The sequence below is a fragment of the Panicum virgatum genome, chromosome 7N (assembly GCF_016808335.1).
Source record: "Panicum virgatum strain AP13 chromosome 7N, P.virgatum_v5, whole genome shotgun sequence".
NCBI lineage: Eukaryota > Viridiplantae > Streptophyta > Magnoliopsida > Poales > Poaceae > Panicum > Panicum virgatum.
In genome coordinates this window covers 6,486,793-6,511,922 of record NC_053151.1, presented here as the reverse complement: position 1 = coordinate 6,511,922, position 25,130 = coordinate 6,486,793, and the positions used below count along the sequence as shown (strand labels likewise).

Genomic DNA, 25,130 nt, shown 5'->3' with positions numbered 1-25,130 from the left:
AAATCCATAGGATGGTAGTGCAGGTCAAGGGTGGAAAAGACAAGCATCAACCAAACAATATCTGACATTTGTAAGTTTGTCACTAACCAATGTTGTCATGTTGGGGGTACCTGCTTCTATGATGAGAATGAGCTAGCAACAGACGACAAGTTCGTGAGACTATGCAACTGGAGAACCCAACTAAACATGAAGGACTACAAGCTGCCGGAACTCGATTAGATGCCCATAGCTTTTGTAATCATTTGAACATGTATGCTATGTTGAATGGATGTAATATATTTGTGAAATACAATATGAAATACTATGTAAATGGGATCAACACATAAATGGATGTAATATGTGTGTTTACCCTTTCGTAAGCGTGTATTCTGATTTGGTTTTCAAATTCGATTTCAAATTCAAAATCAAATATGCTTTTTTTTTGAAAAACCTTAACGGAGTCAGTCATGTTAAAGATGTTCGCCCCAATTAAAAATATTAACCGAGGCAGTCATTTTAGGGGAATCGCTTCCATTAATGTATATTAACGGGAAGCGGTTGTCTTAAACCGCCCGCCTCGGTTAAACTATTAACCAAGGCGGTTGTCTGCCTGCCTCCGTAAACGCCTCCATTAACCATGACGATGGCTCCGAGGCAGTTGGGCTGCCCGCCTCGAAAAGGCCTTTTTGCCCGCCTGCAAAAAGAATTCTGTAGTAGTGATATATCAAACAAAAATATTAGTTCTTTAATCATGTTGTCATTCAACTCACCAAAACTCATTGGGGCCTAGATGCACTTTCGTAGAGCTTAGTGATGCATATTTGACGGTGGGTGAGTACCGCTAGCAGAGATAAGGAAACCCCGTTTAGAGATTTGGCCAGGAGTATTAAAACCTGAAGTCTAAGGTCGGCCCAGCTGAGTGTAACTGGTTCAGCCGGGATGAGGAGGGTCAGCTGCCCCAAAGAGGTTCAGCTGTCTTACAATTGAAAACTTGAATTGTTTACTTCATTTTCTTAACCTTGAGGTTGTGGTGGAGTTTCTGTTGATCTAACTTCACCAATGGCCATTCTCACAATGGCTTCACTTGCCGGCTCTTCATCATCTACAAAGTTCTTATCAACTTGCCCAATGTCCATAAATCCTCGAGGTCTGCACAAAATCAGGCACTGAACTGCATATTAACGCATGAAGTACGATTGTACGATCACAACCCCCCCCCCCCCCCCCCCCCCCCCCCCCCCAATAATCCACTCCCATATGGGGAAGACGACGCGGTTACCTCTCATATGAGTCGCAAGGGCGTGCCACTAGTGGGAAGCCAGCGAGAGGAGGGTGGCCAGCGGCATCGCGACACTAGCTTCCCCGCGCTGCGGCGGCATGCGCAGTCAGCCGCGCAGGTGTTGGCAGTCTGCGCAGGTACCACATTTGACCATCATGCGGGAGGATCTGACAGAGCAGCCCGTTATCCGACAGCATTTACATCGCACGACGCAGTCACCCTCTGCTAAACTTTTTTAGTACAAGAGATAAGAGAGAGATATAAACAATTTCTCCAAACTGATTAGAAAAATTTGTAGACACTGGAAAGAAATACTAAAAGATAATTGTGGTCCAAACAAAACTGAAAAGATCATGCTGTCCAAACTGGAAACAATACTAAAAGATATGATCCGTCCCGGTACACCAGACTCAGCCAAAAATGAATTTACACAGTGAACTTCTGATAACCCAAATGCTAATTAATTGAACCCGACTAGAATTCTGAACAGCAAATAACACAATTAAGATACGCACAGGTCACTATACGACCCCAGTTGTATAATATACCAATGGTATATGTTGCCTACTTATTCTGATACAACAGCTGTATTCTCACTCTGGAAAAAAAAAAGGAAGAATAATCACAACGACAAATATTAACAGTAAAATCTTTGTTCACCAGTCAAATGCTGCTTACAGGAGACATACTGGACCACTGGCTTGCAAATTTGATCTGCCATGGTGTTGCGAGAATGATTAGGAACTGGCAGCAACTGAATCTACATTCTGCAGCAGTTTACACTAAGGCAAAAATTTCAAGCATAGCTTCCTGTTCCTTCATCATAATTAGCTTTGTGTTTGACGGTGAATTTGTTGTATCCAATCCACATAGCTGCTTGTTGCAGCCATCTGGTCCTCAACAAGGTTAGATAGCATCAGAAAGCCTTCTCTTGGCTGTTCACCCTGTCGCACCACTCGGCATAGCTGCTGATAAGAAGGATCCTTTTCCCGCAGGTTTTTTAGTATTTTCATGAAATTTCTCGAGAACTCATTGTCACATTCTCTCAACTGAATCTGCAATGTACCCTTACATTAATGCACATGCAAACCAAAATAATGTGGTACACTACACATCTACAGTAAATTTTCATACAAGAGCATTTATAGGGAAAAATGACAGTTCACATGGAAGAATTTGAAATAAACATTGTTTTAAGAGAACAGAGGTGTACAATCTTTAGCCAGTATCATTACAGAGTAGGAAAGGTGTACCTTTGATAGATCAGGGAAGTTTGCCAAGCTGACTCCAAGAATGTTGCTCACAAGTTCAGGTGGGAGCATCCTACCTAACCACACAATAAAATTGAAGCCATCATCAAGGAGGTACAAACCTCCTGTATGTAAACACTGCATTGTTAATGGCAACCGCTTCAATGAAGTATCAATCTTGTTTGGTTCCTGCAAAATTCAAAGATAGTTTTGATTAGTGTTTGGTAAACTTGCTTGAACCACACATAAGACAGAATTGACTACAAATACACCAGGAAAATAGCTCACCAAATAGATATATCATAATTCAATTATAACGCTTATAATTCCTGAAGCTTCTCTATCACGTTTTCAATATCAACGAAACTTCATTTTAAAATTAAAAGCATTATTACTAGGATTTCAACAGACTAAACAGATGTTGTGCAAGCAGCCACAGTAGAATCATTTTTTGTTCACGTCAGATTTGATTTGAGTGATTTGGACATGGCAAATCTACAACCACCACACTGGCTAAAAGCATCCAAATCAGCTTTGTGGGAACAACATACCATTGTTAATACTTCATCAACTCTGTACAGCGAAGGATAGACAAAGTTGAGCAGCCTTTTTACAGGCAGTATCATCATGCTGAAACCAGCAGCACATCTTTCATCAAGAGAGACATCTGCGTAACCTCCACGGAGGGCAAGAGATTTGCAGATGGCCAGGATGTATAATGGCAAAAATCTTAGAGATTCTGGAAAAATCAGTCTCCCTCCTATCCGGTGTTGTACAACATATAAGTTTCGGTATTCCTTCAAACTTCTCACAAGCTTTAACTGTAATTGCTGTCGGACACTGTCCAGCTTATCAGACAGAGAATTTTCAACCGCTGCAGGATTGCAATAATCAATAGTGTGTAATAACCATATAACATGTATAATGAAATTTTAAAAGAGGAAGGGCGTTCATATATTACTAACCAATTCTACCCAACAATGAGACAATGGCACCAGTATCTGCTTGACGATACATTTCACTAAGATCTGTGACCACAGGTGCAGCTGCTGTGTGGACCCTGATACGCCTTTCACCGGAGGAAGATGTGTATCTAATGGTTATTAAGAACACAAGAAGCATCAACTGCATGCATAATATTCTACAAACATAAAAAAGGAACAAAAAGTATGTGCACTATGTGCAACATACAGCTAACAACATTGTGTGATACCAAAAAAAAAAGGCACCAACAGACAATCATTATTCCCCTAAACGGCCTTTTGGCTCATGAAACCATATACAAACACTACATGGTGACCAACTGTGTTAAAAGGTCATTGAGCATGATTAAACGGAAATGTAGACCACTTTTTGGCTAAACAAATGGGTTTGGACTGTTTAGCATTATCAGTTTAGGCACTCTAGCATAGATTTTTAGTACTTCCAATAAGATACTACACTGTCACCAAACTAATTGCTACCAAACAGCCTTTTGCTAATGGCAATTTGAAGGAGTGATATGTGATGTTAAAATTGTCATCTATAACAATGATTTTTCGCACTAGAATTAAGGGATGAGCAGAAGAATGCTTGTAAAGCAATAATGGTAGTATAAAATCAGATTCAGAGGAAAGGATACAGCAGTGCCACTTGAAAGTATACAGTCTGGGTGGTCATTAAGGTCTCCTCTAGAGATAGTTGCATTCCAAAAGCTTTATCAGAGTCAACGGCTGGAAGGGCTAACAGGTCTGTCGATCTTAGCATGAAATGACCATGATATGTTGTGAACCGTACCCCTAAAAAAATAGATGTGAGTTAGATGGAATCATAAACTACCAAAGAGAAATTAAGAAATGAAGATAAATGTAGCTGTGGATGAACCTTTTCCGCATCTGATACGCATAACAGATTCCCAGGCAGTCTCTCGTGTAAGGTCTCTACTAAGCTCATGTTTAAGTTTGTCCCCATGTGTAGCTGCCTGGAATGATGGATAATGGTACACCTGACCACCAGTATATTTTGCCAAAGATCCTACAAGATTTTATATATAGCATAGATTTTATATATAGCATAAGAAATATAGCACTGCAAAAAAAAAGCAAAGGTACATTAATACAGACATTCTGCAAGCAAATTCTCACCTAAGGAAGCTATATCAGAGTACTTCTCGCTGAAAGAGAATATGTCCACTGCAATCTGATTTTTCGTGAACTCAGCAGCCATTTGTTTGTAGAAGGGATCTTCTGGTACCCTCAGAGTATGCTCCTTATCCGTTCCATATGCACGTACATCATCTCCCCGAAGTCTCAAACGACCAATACTAAGAGATGGCAATGTACTCTGGAAGACAAGCAACTTCCCCCCAATTTGACTCTACAAAGGGATCCCATATTTGTCATGATTTGGTGCGAAAATAGGGAAATAAAGGTATATAGGAATAACTAAATATGTATTTTAATGATAATTCTCAAATTCAAATATGATATGAATAGAGTAGAAATAAGAATCATACCATAACCATGAATGCTGCTTTAAGTGCTGGACCAAGAGCAGACTCAACATTTACGTTGTCATGGAACATATTTGGCAAGCTATCGAGAAATGACTCGACTACATGTCTGGAGTCAACCAAATTAACCAAGAGGTCATCAGGCAATGGCAGGAAAACATCATCCAAATCAGCAACAACCATCATTTGAGGCTGTGACAAAGAAGACTGATACAAGAACGAAAATACGGGTTATTTCAATGTGACACATGAATTGACATTCAAAATTAATGAGATATTGCGAAACAAAAGGTGCAAGTTTGAGATGAAGAATGACTAAGATGTAGGGCATGCCTTGAAGTTATGAAAATGCAAGGTGCTGTCGAAGGTTAAGAATCCTATCTGTGTTCGCGGAAAGCCTGGAAGTTCATCAAGGCATGATTTGATTGTCTTTGCAACAACCTAAAAAAAGGGCATATAAGACAGTAATATTGTGAGTTGTTAAGGGTAAAAGAAGATGGTACTCGGTAATATTAAAAAATAAAGAAACAGACAAAACCATACCTCAAGCAATCCACTTCGAACTGCAGATACTGACACATCAATAAGAAAGAAATAGGAAGGTGGCATTGGTGGCCGCACCATATATTCTGTCGGAGCAACAAACTCTACTGTTCCCTTAGAGAGTTCAGGTCTTTGATCAGTATCATACCTTCTGCCACTAGCATCCAGAGCACAAAAGTACTCTCCAGGAACTGCAGGAAAGGAAAGCATGAGTTTTCATAAAGCAGCTCATGGGAGAACCTTGCTAGTATAGCCCAGGATGAAAATTGTATGAAAGAAGAGTCTGTCTTCCGGCACTATTTCTATGCAGAATAGTTAAATCTGACGAATAACTCATTTACAATCATTTTTCCTTTCTCCTACAATTAAGGATACAATAAAGCAAAATACCTCTTGCACAGAAGCAACACCACAACTATGGCATGCTAGCTCCTTTGATCTCAAAATACATCCTAAAATATTGAACTATAATACAAGCTATTATAACCTCATAGCTCAATTTCAAGACTCCCCGGAACAATTTTTACCACCATTGTGGAGTGCATGTCAAGCTAGGATGGACATGATGTTACAGCCAATGATGGCCTTGTTTGGTTCGCACTAGGGCTTTCTAGCGCACACAAGCCGAGAAAGAAATCTCGCATGCATGGAGTGCTAAATGAAGTCTATTTGCAAAATCTTTTCAGGGATGAGTATAACTTTTCGCAACGAATCTAATGACGGTAATTAATCGACGATTAGCTACAGCGATGCTACAGTAACTATCCTCTAATCACACGGTCAAAGGCCTCATTAGATTCTTCAGGGTTCCTAGCGCAGGGGTTCTGAAGTTGGTTTTGTAAACTGACTTTGTTTAACACCATAATTAGCGGTCAAAGTTTTCTAGTATTCCCTAGCGCAGAAAACCAAACAGGGCCGATGTAAGCTCTACATTATGATGATAAGCATAAGCTAGCATAAAGGAATCCTATAGAAAGGCAGGTCTGGAATAGCACAGCTTGGATCTTCCTGTGGCCACAATTGGCCATGCCCTCCTGTTAATTGAATGATATTGCAATGTTTAGGTTGAAAATAATTGTTTTTATAGTTGAAAATAATTGTTTTTATAGTTCAGGGTGCAATCTGAAGATCAACGCAGAGGTCAAAGTTTGATTTGAATTTCCCCCCTTAGGTATATGATTTGTTGTTTGAATTGTCTTGAAAACAACTAGTTAATTTCTGCAGAATTCATTAGATTTTGGCCCCTGCTGTATTTATTCCCAAACCCAGCCAAATGACTAGCATTATAGAACGCACAAAGCGTCAAGCATTTCTTTGACATCCTGCCACTTGTCATATCTAATAGCAGCAAACTATCCCAGCCATCAACAGTTACAGGAATGCATGTGCCTATTATCTCATTATTATAGTTAATAGGAAAAGAATATGCTGCTAGGTAATCATCATAATTAATAGGCTTGAAAACAAAACAATACGAGCTGTGAAGCACAATGTTCTAGACAGATGAGATTTCTCATTTCTCAAGACTGCACTTATAAATAAGTTTTCTAATGAAATAAATAAGTTCAGAAAGATTAAACCCTGGAAGGACCTTTTATGCCATAGCAATTCGTGATGAAACAATACATCTACTGGAACCAAACCAAGCTTAATGTTACAGAAATTCCGAAATAGTACATCAACTGAACCAAACCAAGCTTAATGTTACCAAAATTCTTAAACAGTTTCTTCTTTTCTTTCTCACTGGAACTTTCATGTAGTATTAATAGATGACTGCTGTTACCATCGGAATAATAGCGACAGAATATTTAGTTGCGAATAGAACTTTTAAAAGAAAGAAAAAAGTACCCTATCCCTTCCACATGTTTCAGGTTAAAAAAAGTTTTGCATCTCTGGCTATTGGATGCTGCTAAAAAAAGGCCCGTCCTCTATAGCATGGCCAGAATATTTCATCTGCCAATCCTACAGTAAAGTTTTCATGTAAACAGTTCTACATCATAATTTTTCCCTCTTACAAAGTTTTACTTCCTCCGTTTCAAATTATAGGGCTTGTTCTCTATAGGCACAAGAACTAAGACGGGTGTGAAACCAAGAGAAATAGAGAAGGAAATAAGCAAGGACCCCCTATTTAATTTAATCACGTTGGGGACATGCAAGAACAGCCAGTGAGCATATCTAGGTGAGCAAGGAGGTAATAAGTGAGGGAGAAGAAGGTAAAAGGTCAGCATGCCCCTTATACATTGGAAAGCGGAGAGAAAACTATACACCTTATTATTTTGGAGTGGATGGTGGTACACTACACTAGTTCATCACAATACATCAAGAAGAACATAGTAGAAGGGAAATTGAGGAAAGGTCGTTAGTAGTTATGCATCCAAACCGTGTCATTCGAAGTAATGAAATAATCTTTCCTATCCATACCACAAAATGTCATAAGCAGTTACACCTTTTTGGGAAAAGATGATGGCTGGTTGAAATCAATAGTAATCAGACATAACAGTCATTTGAGTACCAGTATGATCTTTGTCAACCATTTCACAACACACAAAATTGTACTCAAGCTGAAGTTCAGGATATTACCATCATTGAGCAAGGTGCAAAGATTGCAGCGCCATTTCCTTCCAGCATCTGCAAATGTTGCATAAGGATTTATATATGTCCTGCATCTTCGACAACGGATGACACCTGCTGACCCAAAATTGATAACTGGCACTTCCTCCTGAGTAATGGGAAACAAGCATGTCAAGAAACGAGCCCATTTGCTGGAAAGTAGAAATAATGAAAGAGCTTGTTAGTTCATTACCCCATTAGGTGATTCTGCAAGAGGGTGTACCACAGCCCCAAGGGGCAAATGCCACCTGGAGACCAATGACTGAGATGCCGGAATCGCATGGGTTGTTAGCCGGAAGTACCTCGGGTGGCAATTCAATGGGTATGCCTCCAAAAGCTTAACTGGCTCCTCATCACCATCCAATGGCCTTGGCAGCGCTTTTACATCAACGCCAGGGTCAAGCGACCCTGGCGCTGAACTCAGTGCTAACGACTGGAAGTCCTCCACTAAGCTCTGTAGTGTGCCTCCAACTGGAGGCCCAGCACTCGGATATGCTGCCTGGTTACCAAACGAGGCAGTCAGTCCCATCGGCGGGGGTGGCATGGTATGCACTGGCTGTTGAAATGCTGGCCTTGACATTGGGAATTGGTGGTTCACAGGCTGTGCACCAGGGTAAAACCCTTGCGACTGTAGTGGTGGTGGCCTCACATAATTCAGTGCAGGCAAAGAACCTCCTGTGGGAGATTGTGGCTGCCCAAGGGACGACGATGGTGGGGGCCGAAAAGGTGCCGGTGCAGAAGCAGCAAAGGGGCCCTGAGGCGGTGGTCCAGCAGCGAAGGGGGCCTGTGACGGTGGAGCCAAGGTGAAGGGGCCCTGAGATGGTCGAGCCGAGGTGAAGGGGCCCTGAGGCGGTGGAGTAGAGGCAAAGGGTCCCTGAGATGGCGGCGCGGAGGTGAAAGGGCCCTGAGGCAGCGGTGCGGAGGTGAAAGGCCGCTGAGGCGGTGGCGCGGCAGCAAAGGGAACCTGGGACGGCGGTGGACCCCTGTAGCCACCCATTGCCGCGGGTTGCGCTGCCCCGAAAGGGGGTGCCGCAGCACCAGGCTGAGGCAGCAGCGCTCCCTGCCGTGGCGGCGGGACGAACGGACCACCGGCGGCAAAAGGTGGAGGCGGGACGGCGGCGCCGGGCACGAAAGCTGAGACAGGGCGGCCTGGCGGCGGCGGCCTCTCGTTCCCCATAGGCGGCTGCATCGCGTCGAACACCTGCGGGATCGGGCGGCGGCGGAAGGGAGATGAGATGAGAACCCTTTTATGCGCGTGATCCGCGTGCTCGCCGCTCGGATCTCGCCGGCGCGGCCGGATCTGGAGGGAGCATTTAGATTGGGTGGGAGGCGTACCAGGATCGGCGGCGAGTCGGCGCTCCGGCGGCAACGGCGACCAGCACGCCGACGGGTGGGGCAGACGCGGGCGCCGGGGGCAGCAGAAGCCGGATGCGGAGGACGCGACGCGAGCGAGGGTTAATAAACGAAGAAAATACAGACCTGTGAGTGTGTGCCGGCTTCGTCTGTCGCAAGCCCCAGTTCCCCTCCTCCTCAATCAAATCTACTCCGATTCAATCAAATTCAACGAAAAAAAAACGTTTGGACTCTTTTCCTTCGTTCCCGGATCAAACTAGGGACGAGTCTCCGAACATTGTACAAACTACTCATCATAGAATCACTCATATTATAAATTCCACGGATATTCATTATATAGTGATTAGTTTTTCTCTTGATTTCAGCAATCGGCATTGGTTTACTCCTAATGTCGATATACGCTAACTTAATAAACTGATGTCATATCTATATACCATAACAGAAAAAAATCTAAATTACTTCTCTGAATTGTAGTCAAAGTTTGAATAACCTTCTAAGTTTGGTTCATTTTACCCTAACTATGTACTTTGGTTCAATTACCTCCTAATACAATTTATCTTTTTTTCATGCATTGGTGGAGTCTTAAGCCGAAGTTTTACAAGATGATAATACACATCATAACACATTTTACAAAAATACTTCATATTTTTTTATCAATTTTGATAGGTTAGGATATTTAATAATAAATTAATCTTTGGAGTTCAAAATTATATGAACTAATTTTTTTCATATGCATTGTGATATGATATCCACTATTGCATGCAAAATTTGAAATTAAACTTCAACTTGTGTATAGATAAATAAAGAAGACAAATTATATTATAGGGTAGAATGAACTAAATTGCATAATTAAGATATAAATTGAATCTAATTCACATGTACCTCTCACAAAAAACGACGAACTGGCCCACATGTAAGGCCGGTTTGACAGGAATCTGGATGTAGCAAAAAAAATTGGAGGGAAGGAAAATGGTTCTGCCATAAATTAATTTTTTTTTCACCGCACCAATTATAAAAGTGTCCGCCTATACCCACGTCAAAATTTACTGTGCCACCCAAATATTTGGCTGCTGCCGTGGGTTGCAACATGAGAAAAAAAAATCTCGTCCAATCCCTTATCTATTTAATATAGCTAAAAACTTAGTCTTACGCAAGAAATAAAATTAATACTTGTTTAATGTTGTATGTGATAAAATGGTATATTAAATTAAATATCAACATTCACTGGGTAATCCATCTAACAAGTAGAAAACCACAGGCCCCACCAATCTTCTCAGCACTTATATTTTTCCTAAAAAGTCGACCCTGCTGACACCCTCAATGGAATTTCCTAGCCATTTTATAAATGCAAAACGGTCCCAAGAGAAAGGATATTTTCTTTTGTATTTTAAAAGCAAAAGCACTTAGTCAGAACAACGACTTGATGTAATCTGTATTCTCTCTTTTATCTGATGTCTGCAAGTTAAAAGAAAGGTGGCAAAGGTAAACATTAAAATTAAACGGTATAAATGAATACATCTCCCACATAGTTTCCTATAACTAAACACAAATTATCAAGTTTGTATAGCTCAATAATACTTTTGAACTCATATACACCTCAAATTTGGACAAACTCTCAAATTTACCTTAGAATTACAAAATATAAAGTTATATTTGCAATTGCTATGCAAAATAATTTTGTTAATTTTTATACTTAGGTGTAAGAAACAAAGCGATATGTAAAAGATCTGGAAATAGTATGTAGCTTGAAAAAGAACACAACTAAATGGAAGAGAGTGATTTTAGATAAAATTACGAAAATGAATCATCAAAAACGGAGTTTGTATGATGGAGAAATACTAGTTACAAGTTTTAATTCTGAATTAAAAAGAGAAAATGGGCTATTTATGACTTTTTATACCTTTAGTCAATCACGCGCTACCATGTGGAGCAATAGCCAGTAGGTGACATCCGTCTCCTCGCCGTCTGACTGGCACATTTCAATTTACGTAAAATATTATATAATTAGATAGCCTACTGCAATTTAGCCGATGTGATATCTACTGCCTTTGTTTTGCAAGCTTGTTAACTTGTTGTGCGGCTTTATTACTATTAACTATTTTTGTTTTTAGTTTCTTTTTTATTCATGCAAAGATGATATAAATTTTTGAAGCAATCTCACATATTCTTGGGTAGTTTGGGAATACCCGAAGTTTTGGGTTCCCAAACTGTCGGGTTCTTCTATTTTTAGACAAATTTTGAGTAGTAATTTTGAAACTCCGAAATCCCTAAAACTCGAATTACTCAACCTGAAACTTTCGAGTTACCCAAGTGCCCACCCCTAAATCAACTAGCAAAGAATAAAAGTATAAAACATAAGACATAAATAAGGGGAGAAAATAAAAGGGTAAGAAATACTCCCTCTATTCTCTTTTAATAGTCCTATTCCATCTTGGTACAATGACCAAGAAGAAGCACCTTGCTCATCACATTAATTATGACTCCTCGTTTTCGATGTTATCATATACATGCACTAATCTTTTTTTCTAGAGAAGTTATTTTACATGGGAATCAAAGGGGCATCCATATTATTCCCAAGATATCAACCCAAATAGGATTATCAAAAGAGAATAAATATAGAACTATCAAAAGAGAATGGAGGGAGTATGATAGCAATAAAAAGAATAGAAAATACAATAAAATAAAAGTTAGATCACTAAAAAGGAAAAGAAAAAAGAAATGATAACATCAAGAATAAGCAAAAAGGAGAAGGAAACAAATGAAAGAGAAGGGAATAGAAAGAAGAAAACCGAAAAATAAAAAGAGTAATAATAAACTATAAAAGAGTAAGGAGGATCTCGGGAGTTAGTATAAAAATAACATAGTAGAGAATGTAGTATCCTCGAAAAAAATAGAGGGAAAAAGATCATAGATACAGGGAATATTTTAATGGAAGAAAACTAAATGATCTATCTATACTATAAAGATCGAAAGTAATTGAAAAATTTTCTCACCAATATCGGGCCCGCTGTACTCCTCACGCTGGACCCACCTGTCAGGTGGAGGGGAGGGGAGAAAAGGTGGAGACCCATAGAAATTGAGAGTTAGGGATTGTTTCTGCCAAATAACGAATTTTTTTGTCGCTGCACCTCCGCATACCCGCCCATAGTTTTCCTCTGTCCATGTCGATCACGCCTCCATCTTCTTCTTTTTCCTTCCGCGCTGAGCGCGCCGTCGCTCCCTACCGCGCCCGGTCGTCCACTCCGCTTTGCCCCGCGGCTCCTCTGCTCCGCGTGGAAAGCCGTCGTGCTGCCGCTGCACTCCGTGCCCCGCGCCGCTGCGTCCACGCCCCTCTCGTCGCTCCTCGGTGTCACGACCCCTGCGCTGAGCGCGTGTGCTTGCCGTGGCGCACATCGCGGCGTGCCGCGTGTCAGCCCTACCACCGGCCATCCTCGTGCCACGCGCCGCCCTGCCCTGCATCAACAGGCGAGCCACGGCAAGCCGCGCCCATCCCACGACCACGCACAGGCTCGTAAACCCCATGCGCCGGCCGTCGAGCGTGATTCATCCCCCTTCCCCGGCCTTCCATGGCGTTCGTGCCATCCCTATCCTTATCCTCGCGCCCAACCTCTCCTCTTCCTCCTTCAGTTCGAGCCGAGCAGAGCCGCCCCGCCATTGCCGTCGCCGCCTGGAGCTCTGCTGCCGGCCACGATTCGCCGCTCTCGGTGAGCCCCTCGCCGATTCCTCGCATGGGGAGCATCCCCTCGTCGTCCTCGACCCATTCCCCTCCTAATCCGGTCCTCTCCCTCGCCGTGTAGGGCTGTCGGCGCCGCCCGCCGCCGCCCGCTGCCGTCGCGCCCCCTCCTCACCGCCGCTCCCCGTGCTGCGCCTTGCCGGTGAGGTTCGCCGCCTCCTCCTTATCGTCATGCGCCCCCGCCCCGAGCCCCTCCGACCTCGCCTTGCCGCGCCGCCGTCCGCCGGCGCCGGCGCATCGCGCACGTCACGCCGTGGCGAGCGCGCCGCACGCGTGGGCGCGCCCAGGCTCGGGGTCAAGGCAAGCCTTGGCCTTGACCCAGCCTGGTGGTGCCGCCCGGCCCCCTGGGCCCATCTGTCGATGGCCGGGGTGGCTGCCCTGGTGTGGATCTAGCATTTTTGCTAGGGTTTGTGACGTTTTATATGTCTGTAATTTTGCAAAATCCATAGAAATTCATGTATAGCTCCAAAAAATATGAAACTTGTTTTGTTGGGTTTGTATGGCTCAGATCTACTTAGGAAAAATATTGTTTTGCATGTTACTTTACTGTAAATTTATCTATAGTTTTATCTTGCAAAATGGATTAAAATGCTTATTTATTTGTATATTGCTCTAAAAATTCCAAACCAAATTTTGTTAGACTCCTTGTGAAGTGTAGTTTTCAATGGTGTAACTTGCTCATATGTTTCCTTGCTGTTTATTAAAGTTTTAGCGTGTTTTCTTATGCTCCGTCTGAAAATGGTTTAGTGTAGAACTTTTTCCTGGAAAGTGATAAGAGGGTGAAACTAGTTTTGTTACCTTTATATTCTTTCCTAGTATCTGTGTTAATTTTCTTGGATTTGTTTAGTTAAGTTTGCATGCCTTTTCTGTTTTATCTTGTTTTGAATAGCTAAAACTTAATATATTTTTGATTAATTATAGGAAAATGGTTTTGCTGCAAAACCAATTTGCTTGGGTTCCTTGCATTGTCCTCTTCATTCTCAAATTATTTCATGATTTATGCTTGCCGTATAAGTCCATTTCTTAATTCTTGCATCGCATTCATGCATTATAGTGACCGAACCGTCGGAGGTTGAACCCGTGGAGCCCGGCGAGTCCGTTGAGCCTGAACCCAGAGTCCAGTTCACGGTCGAGCCTGAAGTTAACCAAGGCAAGCATCTAAGTATGATTCCTTGCTCCTATTTAATCTGAGTTAGTTAGTTATATCACCGGGTAATGCTGGGTTATATAGTATGTATGTATTGCATTCTTGTACCCAACTTCATGCATTGTCTTTTCTTGATTTGTTATCCATGTCCTTGTCACTAGTTAGTCAGTTAATCACTTAACTTGACTAGATGCTTAGCTCTGCTTAGAATATTTATATTGCTCGCTAGACAGGAATAATTTGGAGGATCACATTTACCGTTTACCCTTGATCGCATTGGTTCGGCTTGGTGGTACAGTCTGGTAGTTGTAACGGCCCAGGTTTTTAAATAGCCAATTTAGGGTAATTAGAACCAAATTATGCATCATATGCTTGAATTGCTTGAAAAATGATCTTTTTGGTAAATATAAAGGTTATATGTGTAATTATGATTTTATGCAAGGTCCTCTCTGCAGTTATATTGAATAAAGTATGCATTTATAACTTTTGTGGAGGGTGTTTTTGCAAAATTCAGAGCATTTATTACATGGCAGCAAATTTTGCTTTTAAGTCTATGTTTAAAGTGAAAATACATTGAAAAAGACAAAGTTCCTGGAATTTAAAATTCTTTCCATGTTTTCAAAATTAACTCTTGAATCTTTGATCAAATAAATTTTTGCACAACATCAAAGTTGTAGATCTTGAAAAATGGAACAACTTTCATGTTGGACACTTTTTCATTTGAGCCCTATATTAAAAGTTATCACTGGTTTACATTCAGGTCCCTAGAATTTTCTGAAATTGCAAACTAATCCTCTTTCTCCTTCCTCCTGCCTGTTTCTCTGTTTCACCCCCGCCGACCGACAGCGCGGCACCGCCCGCCGTGGAGGGCCGCCCCCGCGCCACCTCCTGCTCCTCGTGGCTTCCACGCGTCGCGCCTGAGTTCCCCGCCGCTCTACCCCTCGCGCTGGAGCTCCCTTCCCTCGCCACGCCTCCGCCGAAGCTTCGCGCGGCTGCCACCTCGCCGGCCGCCCACGGGAACACATCGCCGTCCCCAATTTCGCCTTCTCCTCGGCCGAGCTCATCCCCGAGCCCTTTTCCTTGCTATTCCTTCCACTCTCGGCCTAACGAATCGCTCAGCAGAACCTTGCTTCAGCATCCCGCCGCCCCTTCCCTCCATTTGCGCCGCCGCTCGTCGGCCCCCGTGGAGCGCCCACCTCGAACCTCCACTTCCCCAGTTAGACCCTTGAATCGAACCCCCTTGGTCCCCTGAGTCTCCTCGGCCCCACCCCTTCCACTCTCCCTCACCGGACCACCGCCCCCGGCCACAACTCGCCGCCGGCGTGCCCTGGCCGCCGCGGACAGCCCGCTACGGGCTACCCCTACCCCAACTTCGGGCACCTTCTGGTGCGCCAGGAGCCGCTCTAGCTCCCCAGCCCTTTCTCCCCGCCAATCCGTCGCCGGAGCGCCGCCACCGCTGAGCCACCCCTCCGCCGCCGCCACTGTCACGCCGACGAGCCACCACCGGCCATCCCTGCTCCAACCAAAGCCACCTACGGGTTCCTCTTGACGCCGTGGTGCTTCTCCACCACTTTCCCCCAAACTCCGGTGAGCCCCCTTGCCGGATTTAGGCCGGCCGAGCCGCCCCTGTCCTTCCCCTGCGGCCAAGGACCTCGGGTTCAAATTCAAGACAACCCGGGGGGTTTTATGCATAGCCCAAGACTCATATGAATAGTGCCAGCAGGGACTCCTTTGTAATTTTTGCAGTGAACTTTGAAATTCCATAGAAAATCATAGGAAATTCAGAAAATGGCAAATCTTGATGTTTTGGAGTCCTTGTACAAAGATCTTTGCAGTAGAATCAAAATATTATGATTGTTTGTTGAAAGTTTTTGCTGTATAAATGGTTTTGTGTCACTAGGTAATTAAAGACTAATTGTTTGTCTTTTTCTTTACTGATGATTGAAAGCTTGTCTTGCTCTGACATTTTTACGGTAGTTTACTCATGTGACACTAGTTTTTCTATAAAAATTTCATGATCAGTTCTTATGTGTAGCTATTTATTTGTTTTAATCCTTGTTAAGTAGACTTTAATTATAGTAAATAGTTTATTTTCATAATAAATCATGAATTTATTTCTTCATGTTCTTTTTGAGTAGCTTAGCTTGTCCTGGAAGTTTGAGCATCAGTTCATGACTAGAACAGGAGCTAAAAATGAATCTTGATAATCTGTTGTTCTGTTTTGTTTATTTTCTCATAATTATTTCTCTGTAGATAAAATCATGAAAAATTCACAGTAGCTTTTTCTTTACTGTGTCAACGTCCTGTTAAATTTTGAGCTTCTACTTTTCTTTAGTTTGACCTGTATAATTCAAGATTGTTTTAGGTGTTGTCTGAATAAATGATTTGTTGTGATTAAATGGCTACATGTCTTGGCATGATTTTTGCAGGGTAGCTTAGTATGTTCATGTTCTGTTTAGTGTAATTTTGGTAGAATTTATTACTATTTGTACTCTGAGTTGTTGATTTATTTGCAAACCATGACTTAATTGTATAGGAAATCACCCCCACTTGTTTATGAAGTTAGTCAACTTCATTTGTGTTGTTGATCATGATGCTTTGTGTAGTTAAATTTGGTATTTAACTACTCTATAAACGATTGCTGTATGTTTATAATGTTGTTCTTGCATTACATATAGACACGACTGCCTTATCGGACGGGACGTACGAGCTGATCCCAGAATCTGACGGAGGTGATCTCGAAGCTCAAGTGAACACTGTTGAACTAACTGAAGCCCCGGACCAAAGTTCGGAAGAGCCTAGAGCTGAAATAGTTAGCAACTACCGAGAAGGCAAGCCCCGGACATAACCTATATTTCAAATTATTATCATTTACTGTTGTTATTTACTTGTGCATTTACAGTTCTTAGGATTTGAATTGAAAACCTAGATGCATAATCCTAGGAACCTATGTACTGAACATTAGACCTGAGTTCGACTACTTGCTAAGCTTATAGGACCGGTAAAAGTCGAGTGATTGCCTGTCACTCGCGAGCTTTATAGGAATTGGTTGTTTACTTTCTGTTATCAATATAAGGACGACGGACGGGGTTGTGTTCGATATCATGACCTTATGTGATACCCCGTCTGTGTTGATGAACTTGCTAAGGTCGCGGTGTGTGGTAGTGCCGGTTAAGTTTTTGAAAGTACTAGCCACATGCCGTAAATATGGTACGCGGCAAGCCTAGTAGCCGATTGGACCGGGGAGTGGATATACCTTTCACTCTCTCTTTAGAGATAGGTTTTTAAATGTTATTGTTGATCAACACTACGACTTCAAGGGACAAGGGTGGACCGGGCACGGGTGGACCTTGGAGCCCTGTAGTCGGGGAGAGTGACCCTATCCACAAGCCGGAAAGAAAGGTACGTCAACGGTTGCTTGGAAGTGACTCGACGGTGCTTCAAGCGTGTGTGTTAGGTTTATCCTTGCAAGGTTGAATTTCGATTCAGAATCGTCCGCCTCTCACGATGAAATGAGACTGCTTGATTGATCTGCCACATAGAGTAATAAGAGCAACAATGTTATGATCAATTTTGATGTTTGCTTAGAAGTTCCACCATGATTGGATAGTAGTTGCTTACATAGAATGGTTAATCTACTAGAATCTTGAAAGCTAAAACTTGAAAGTAAGGACCTACTCTTTATTGCTTTTCAGCAAAGGCAAAACCAGAGCCTTACAAAGCCTTGCATAGTCTAGCTAAGGTGGGCTACATATACCCGTTGGCGGTTAAGTCTTGCTGAGTATTAGAATACTCGGCCTTGCTGTTGAAACCCTTTTTCAGGTATGAGTCTTGAGGACCAGGTCGCTAGTTTGATCTATCCCTGCTCTTTGCCTCCTGGCTGGTCTGTAGAGTGGGATTCGTCTTCGGCCGGCAATGACCATGACGAGTGATACCTTGCTTGGGCTAGCTTGGTATACTTTTGCGACATGTTGTAGCTATCGTTGTCTCTTTCCGCTGCTTTCAAACTCTGAAGTTAAAGTTATGGTTTGTATAACTGCTTTTTAAAGTTTGTACTTGTAATAATGTTTTGGAACTAGTTTGTAATAACTTTTATACCTGTGATGCAAAACTTGTGGTTGTAATATCTCTGGACTCGCCTTCGTGCGGGGTATGATTGTTCGATCCTAGAATCGGTGGTTGTATCGGGACGTTACCCGACAGACCAAAAATTGTTCCGTTTGAAGTGCGTTTAAGCTAATGTTGCCTTTATGGTGATGGCCTGCGCACTTGAGCCGGGATAATTTAGGCGGTTCTGCCACAGTAGTATTGAGGTTCGAGCGGAATGGTAGGGCCTAGAGAATGAAGTCACTTGGGCATAGTCCGCTTGGACCGATTAAGGACCGTCCATGGATGATGTTGGTTTTGAGCAACTTTTCGTGCTACCACATATCCAATATAATGGTACGGATGAGCCAACTACCTCCTTTGACTTGATCATTGAGGCCCGGTCCTAGATGCGTGGCCAAGAGCCTATGTAGAGAGGCTTAGGGGTGTCCCTGGTGGACCTAAGTGACTCTCCGCGCAAGCTAGGCGTACTCTCAACGGTTGAGTCTTGTTGGGAACGGTTGACGCGAGTACCCCCTTATCCAACCTGGCTAGTTGGGTGAGTCGCATGGTCCTTACGTCATGCACCCTTGCAAGGTTTTAATCAATTCGAATTGCCGCGCTCTCGGTTATGAGCAAGATCTTTATCCCATGAACTCCTCGTAGAAAGTTCGGTTCGGTTGGAAGTGGTTCATGGCACCTTTGTGACTCATTATATGTTATACTCTTAACTAACTAAAATCTAATGGGGGTTTGGGCAATATTAATTAATTCTGATAGGTGATAGTCTAGAGAGCTCATGCTACTGCAATAATTATTTAACCTTAAAGCTTTTACTTGAGTCATTGCATGATCCTTGTTATTTAATCGCGTAAGTCTTGCGAGTACCTTTTGTACTCAGGTTGCTTTCTAAACCTAGTTGCAGGTGAGTCCGAAGTGGCGTTCGGCCACTTTTACCCCGCTGATCCAAACGCGGGGGAGGAGTAGGTCGTGGTGACTGTGACGATGTCCTTGAGCAAGGCATCATTAACTTAGTATATATTTATCGTAGTCGAGCTCCGTGAGAGCATGTAAATTCAATAAACTTTAAGTTTCTGTTTAATATGAATTTCGTGAGCCCAAGGCTTGTGCTGAAAGTATTTTGAACCCTCCTATGTTAAACCTATGTTGAACTTGGTAATGTAAAATTGCTCTTTATGGTTCTGTGGTGACATATCTGATTGTAAACGGTATGTGCATATGCTGGATCCTGGCCGTATGTTAGAGCACATACCGGGACTACCGGATTTGCGGTCGTTTTAGATGAATTGTGTTGATTAAGTGCCTCTAAGATGTGGATTAACACGTGGCGTGTCGAGAGATGGACACGTGTTAACTCTCATCTTAATGGATTAATCAATAGTTTTCACCTAAACCGAGTGCAAATTGGGCGGTTCTCACAACAGGTATCAGAGCCGAGGTTCCATAAAGTGAACCTAAAATTTGCTTAGTAGGGTGAGGGTAAAATAAAATTTGATCACTTCCACTAAGATTTATTTTTGTTAAAAATTTGAACCTAGGGTGAAATGCTACCCTTCTTCGTTCATCTTAGAGCTAATTCTCCCTTATTGCTTCACTTGTTTAATTAAGATATGCTTAACCCCTCTTGTCTTCATGAGTAGCGGGAGCGTAGGAAAACCCTTTCACCTGCTGGAAACCTTTTGAGCCATCTACCGGGGTTGAGAAGGTGGAAAATCACCTATTGTCCTAAGTGCTAGTAGGAGGGTTGTAGCGCTGCTGAGCAATGCGGTTGTTTCGGGTCGTGAGTGAGTGCTAGAACATTAAGGCGTGCTCACGATGTGAGGAGACGTCATGTTGCATTCATACCTCGCATGCATGCATACTATCTCTTCTAATTTCAAAATCTGTACTTGATCAATCTAGTGTGCTGCTATCAAGATCTTGCCTAGTTGGTTCTGGTTAATCTTAGTGGACCAAATCTGCTCTATCTCTTAGAGTTACTACTCCTGCATGGATCGTGTGTTAGATTTTTCTCTGCACATTGTTTTTCCACCCTTCCATCGAGTATCATCTATCTTTCATTCCTAACCACTAACTGTTTTGTTTATTAACAGGATGGTGTTGCGTTCGGAAACTGAGAGGGATGGTGCTAATGGTTCGGGTGGCAATACCAACCACAACAATGAGGCCCCCCTTCCTGAACCTCCCATTCACCCAACCCTCGCGGACGTCCTGTGTAACACCCTGATTTAAATTTCAGCATTTAATAATAAATTTAATTGGCTTTATTTAAATTTCTAAGGTTTATTGTGTTTAGTATGGCATTTAATTTAATTTTTTTTTCACAAGTAATTAAAAATTTGTCTAAGTTTAAAAATTTGTGTTGCATTCATGCTGGTGCATACTTTTATTTGAGTGTGGTTTGAATTCAAATTCATATGTGAATTCAAACTTTGTTTGAATTAGTTTTAGAAAGGAGAAGAATAGAAATTAGAAAGAAAAACCCAAAGAAGAAATCAGCCTCCAAACCCAACCAGACCCGGCCCGAGAACCCCACAGCCCAACCCACCTCCTTTCTTTCCCGCGGCCCATTTGCTTCCACCCTCACCTGGCCCAGCTGGCTCTCCCTGCCCAGCCCGCTCCCCGGCCTGCCCCGCGCCACTCGGCCCGACCCGCCCCGCGCTCCCGCTCGCTCGAGCCCAAGCCAGTGCGCCCGCTCTCACTCGCCTGCATCCGGGCCCCGCTCGTCAGTCGCCCACAGCCCAGCCCGTGCGCGTCGCCTCCCCCCTCGCTGCCCGGCCGGACCCACGGGTCAGGATCATCGCCTTCCCCGCGCCATCCGCTCGCACAGCCAGCTCGCGCAACAAACTGGCCGTGATACCCGTCCGCAAATCCCGCAGCCCTCTTCCCTATCCGGCACGCCGAGATCCCCGGCTTGCCCTTTATTAGCCCCCCCCCGGATCGCTGCGTCCTCATCTCCACCCCGCAGCCCCTACGCCGAGGCTCATAGACCCCGCACAGCTCCGCCGTGCCGCCGCTCTGCACCGCCGGGATTCGGCCACTCCGCCGCACCAGGGCCCCGTCCAAGGAGAGCACCGGCTCCGCCTCGATCTCCGGAGCTTCCCCGGGCCCGCTGTACTCTACTCCAACCTCTGCAGCGACCTTCTCCGCGAGCGCCGCCCGCGACCACCGCCCAGACTTCGCCGACGACCACCCTGCGCCGCAGCTCCGTCCACCGCAACCCCTCAGTGAGCTTTCCCGTGCCCCTACCTTGCCTGCGCATGAGTTCTAGTCCGACTTAGACCCCGGTGCTCCCCTGTCCGCGCGAGGCGCCACTCGCCGGAGTACCGCCAGGCCAGCTCACCGTGGCGAGCCGTGTCCCGCTGCGCCACAGCCGTGCTAGAGCCTCCAGTAGCTGCGCCATGCTCTGCGTGTGTGCCCTGCTTCCGTAGCACCCCAAATCGAGCTGGTAACGCGCGCCTACGCGAACTCCGATGAACCTCGCCGCCGCAGAGCCGCCCCCCTTCGCGGTGCGCACCATTACACCCATCGCAGACCCGCTCAACCCACATGGGTGGATTACGCGTGCCACGGGCATGCTCCAGCGCCAAACCGCGGCCTGAATCGGCCACGGGAACGTCGGGATTGCTTCCTCCGGTGAAGCTCCGCCGCGGAGCTCTGCTCCGGCGAGCAGCGCCGCCGCCCCGCGCGCCCAAATGCCCTGAACCGCCTGATCCGAAAATGACGCGTGAGATTAGATCCAGATCGGGATAGGTCCGGATCGTTGGATCTAGATCTGACGGTCCATATGCGAACATACCGCTTCGGCCTGTAACATTTGTTAAAGAGCCCCTGCACTTTAGGAGATTCAACCCGCGGTCCAGCCTTAGTCAAAAGTATTTACGGTTTGGTCCAGTTTTTAGCAGATAACCCCCTGAGCTCTCCCAAATTAGTACCCGCCGTCCAGCCCTGGTTCTTTTATGAGTTAGACCCTGGAGTTAACGTTTAATTATGTTTAGGCCCTCGGTTTTAGCAGAAAAGTCCCTGGAACCCTGTTTTTATTACAAATAAGCCCCTAGAACTTGTTTTTAGCATAGATTATGCGTTTTAGCTCCGTTTTTAGCGTTCTTTATGTCCACGTGATCGTTGTAACGCGTAGAATAGTTTTAGACTAGTTTAGTGTGCTGTTTTTATGTATTGATGTACTGTCCCTTAGTGTTAGCATTTGTTTGCATGTATGCTTATTGTTGTGCTTTGTTTTGGCCATGTGTTCGTGAGTGGACGTTGATCCATCTGAGGAGCCCTAGTACCAGTACCCGGAGCAGCCGTCTTCCGAGCAGTTTGAGCAGCAGCAGGAGCAGTACGAGGAAGGCAAGTGTAACATGAACAACCTATCACTTTTAATTACATTTACATACTGCATTTTAATACTGTACGCCTATAAGGACATTCCTAGCCACTTTATATCCCTTATATATATCTTTGGGTTGCATTTTGGTTAGTTGTGCTAGGTTGCTGCGCTACAACATTTTCTGGTCCTTTTTAATTAAATTGATTAATGGTTTACTTGAACTTAATTCTGAGAGTGGCCCTCTGTGTGGCTTGAGTGGCTCACGTCTCGTTAAAAGATGGTTTTTGTAGAAACATGGTTTAGGGGGGCCAGCACGGTGCTTAGTGCTTGGTTGGCCACTCTCCATAAGGACCGGTTCATAGAGCGACAACCTGGGACAACAGCGCTACCACAAGACTGGAATGGGACGGTCTTGGCTTACTAATTAGGCCATTTTGGTTCGGGAGTAACTTACCGACGGGGCATGGGGGTGGTGAGCTTCAATGGTGGCCAGGCTACGAGGCTGGTCTGTGTGTCTTGTACCCCCTCGAGGTGGTTACCATCGTTGCGGAGCCTGATTCCTTAGCGGTTACACCTTACCAACATGTCCTTTGTAACGGCCTCGTAGTGAGTTTGCTAGTCATCTCATCTAAGGAAGTGTGATGAACAACTGGCGTAGCTCACGGCTTGTGGGTAAAGATGTGCAACCTCTGCAGAGTGTAAAACTGGTATACTAGCCGTGCTCACGGTTATGAGCGGCCCAGATCCTCCTTTTGATTAGTGGGGTTAGCCCCTTCCGACGAGGGGGTGCCTCTCGGGGTTACCTTGGTGGCTTGGTTTTGGTATGGTTCTCAGTAGTATCATGATTAAATTTGACTAATTTCTATGTGACTGGGTTAATGGTAATTCATCAACTTGTAGTAAATAGCTTTAATAAAATTTTGCCAAGATTAAAAGCTAATGCAGTTGAGTCAGCCAACCTTAGAGCCTCATAGTTTGTGTTATACTTGTTGAGTACGGTTGTGTACTCACTCTTGCCTCTTCTCTATTTTTTCCTCTTGGCTACGCTACTGCTGCTCAGTTCCTGCCGACGCGAGGGAGTTCGCTCAGCGCTACCAGGATTACGAGGACTTCTAGGCGTTCGTCTCCCAGTCGACGTCCCTGTGGCACCCTGCTTCAGCTTCGGAGAGCTTTATTCGTATTTTGTACTTCGCTTCCGCTGTATCAGACATTTTTGTCATTATTGTAATAAATAACATTCGTATTTCGATTTATTATGTCTTATTCGTGATATGTGCTGTGATATACTGTTCATTCTGTTGTATATACGTGTGACTTGATCCTGGCACGTATATGATTGCTCGGTTTATGTCCTTTTATAAACCGGGTGTTACAGAGTGGTATCAGAGCCGTATCGATTGTAGGACGAAGCCTAGATAGAACTGGTCGAGTTTTAGGACTTCTTCTCACCAATCCTTGCCTGCTGAAATTATTTTACTATATTACCCCTTGACTTCTTTGACTTTTTACCCTTCTTGCCTTGATTTCTCTCTCTGAAGAATAGTTTTCGTAGATTTTGGCCCGAATCAGTCATCTGACCACCATGAGTACAATCTAGGCGACCCTTTTATAATAAAACGATAGCACGTTCTGCGACGCGTTGTGGTTAGTCGAGTTGTGTGTTAAACTCGGCTAAGTCGTGAAAAATTGTCTGCCTGTTATTATGCTACATGTTTGACTTGGATTTTTGAATGATTGCATAGCTTAGTAGTTTAAATTTGTTTAGAGAAAATTACTCTTATGCTAAAGTTAACTAATTAATAAAATGAGTTAGATCGTTGGGGGTAAGACAGTCCACTCTATCCTGTCTACTTTATCATGGCTGAGTCTTTTTCCGCACAGAGTTATCCTATCCATATGAATATATTTCTGCAATATCCTTACTTGTGAAATCTTTTGTCCAAAATCAGATGGTGAACACCAGGCGTGGTTCTGACCAGCAGGGGCAGAACAACCAGGGTCAGAACACCCAGGGGACCGGGATCCCGATGCCACCACCTTTGACTCCGGAGCAGTACTTCCAGCTCCAGATGCAGATGATGGCCACCCTGAACAACACTGTTCAGGCTCTTCAGCAGGCTCACACTCAGCCTCCGCCTCCTCCACCGCCGCAGCCTCGCGACAGGCGTGCTGAGTTCCTGAGGGGTCACCCGCCGACGTTTTCTCACACGTCCGACCCTCTTCAGGCCGACGACTGGCTCCGTGCAGTGGAGTGTCAGCTGGACATCGCCCAGTGCGATGATCGGGAGCGAGTCTTGTACGCAGCAGG

The 25,130-nt window shown here is 44.1% G+C and overlaps 1 protein-coding gene across 1 annotated transcript; it reads right to left on the bottom strand.

Moving 5' to 3' along the window:
* Positions 1–1,612: 1,612 nt before the first annotated feature.
* Positions 1,613–9,654, bottom strand: LOC120682014 (protein transport protein Sec24-like At3g07100). Its single transcript, XM_039963732.1, has 13 exons — positions 9,488–9,654; positions 8,346–9,353; positions 8,123–8,261; positions 5,543–5,733; positions 5,333–5,440; positions 5,003–5,206; positions 4,632–4,863; positions 4,372–4,521; positions 4,130–4,286; positions 3,474–3,601; positions 3,060–3,382; positions 2,512–2,697; positions 1,613–2,313 (listed from the first exon to the last, which is right to left on the bottom strand). The coding sequence occupies exons 2-13, from the start codon at positions 9,339–9,341 to the stop codon at positions 2,086–2,088; spliced, it is 3,042 nt and encodes a 1,013-aa protein (XP_039819666.1). The 5' UTR covers positions 9,342–9,353; positions 9,488–9,654; the 3' UTR covers positions 1,613–2,085.
* Between the last annotated feature and the right edge of the window lie 15,476 nt (positions 9,655–25,130).

Coding starts and splice junctions, on each gene's coding strand:
- LOC120682014 (XM_039963732.1), bottom strand. CDS start 9,341: ATGCAGCCGCCTATGGGGAACGAGAGGCCGCCGCCGCCAGGCCGCCCT. Junction 8,262..8,345: donor TTGCAGAATCACCTAATGGG/GTAATGAACTAA, acceptor CCCATTACTCAG/GAGGAAGTGCCAGTTATCAA. Junction 5,207..5,332: donor TGCATTTTCATAACTTCAAG/GCATGCCCTACA, acceptor TTCTTGTATCAG/TCTTCTTTGTCACAGCCTCA.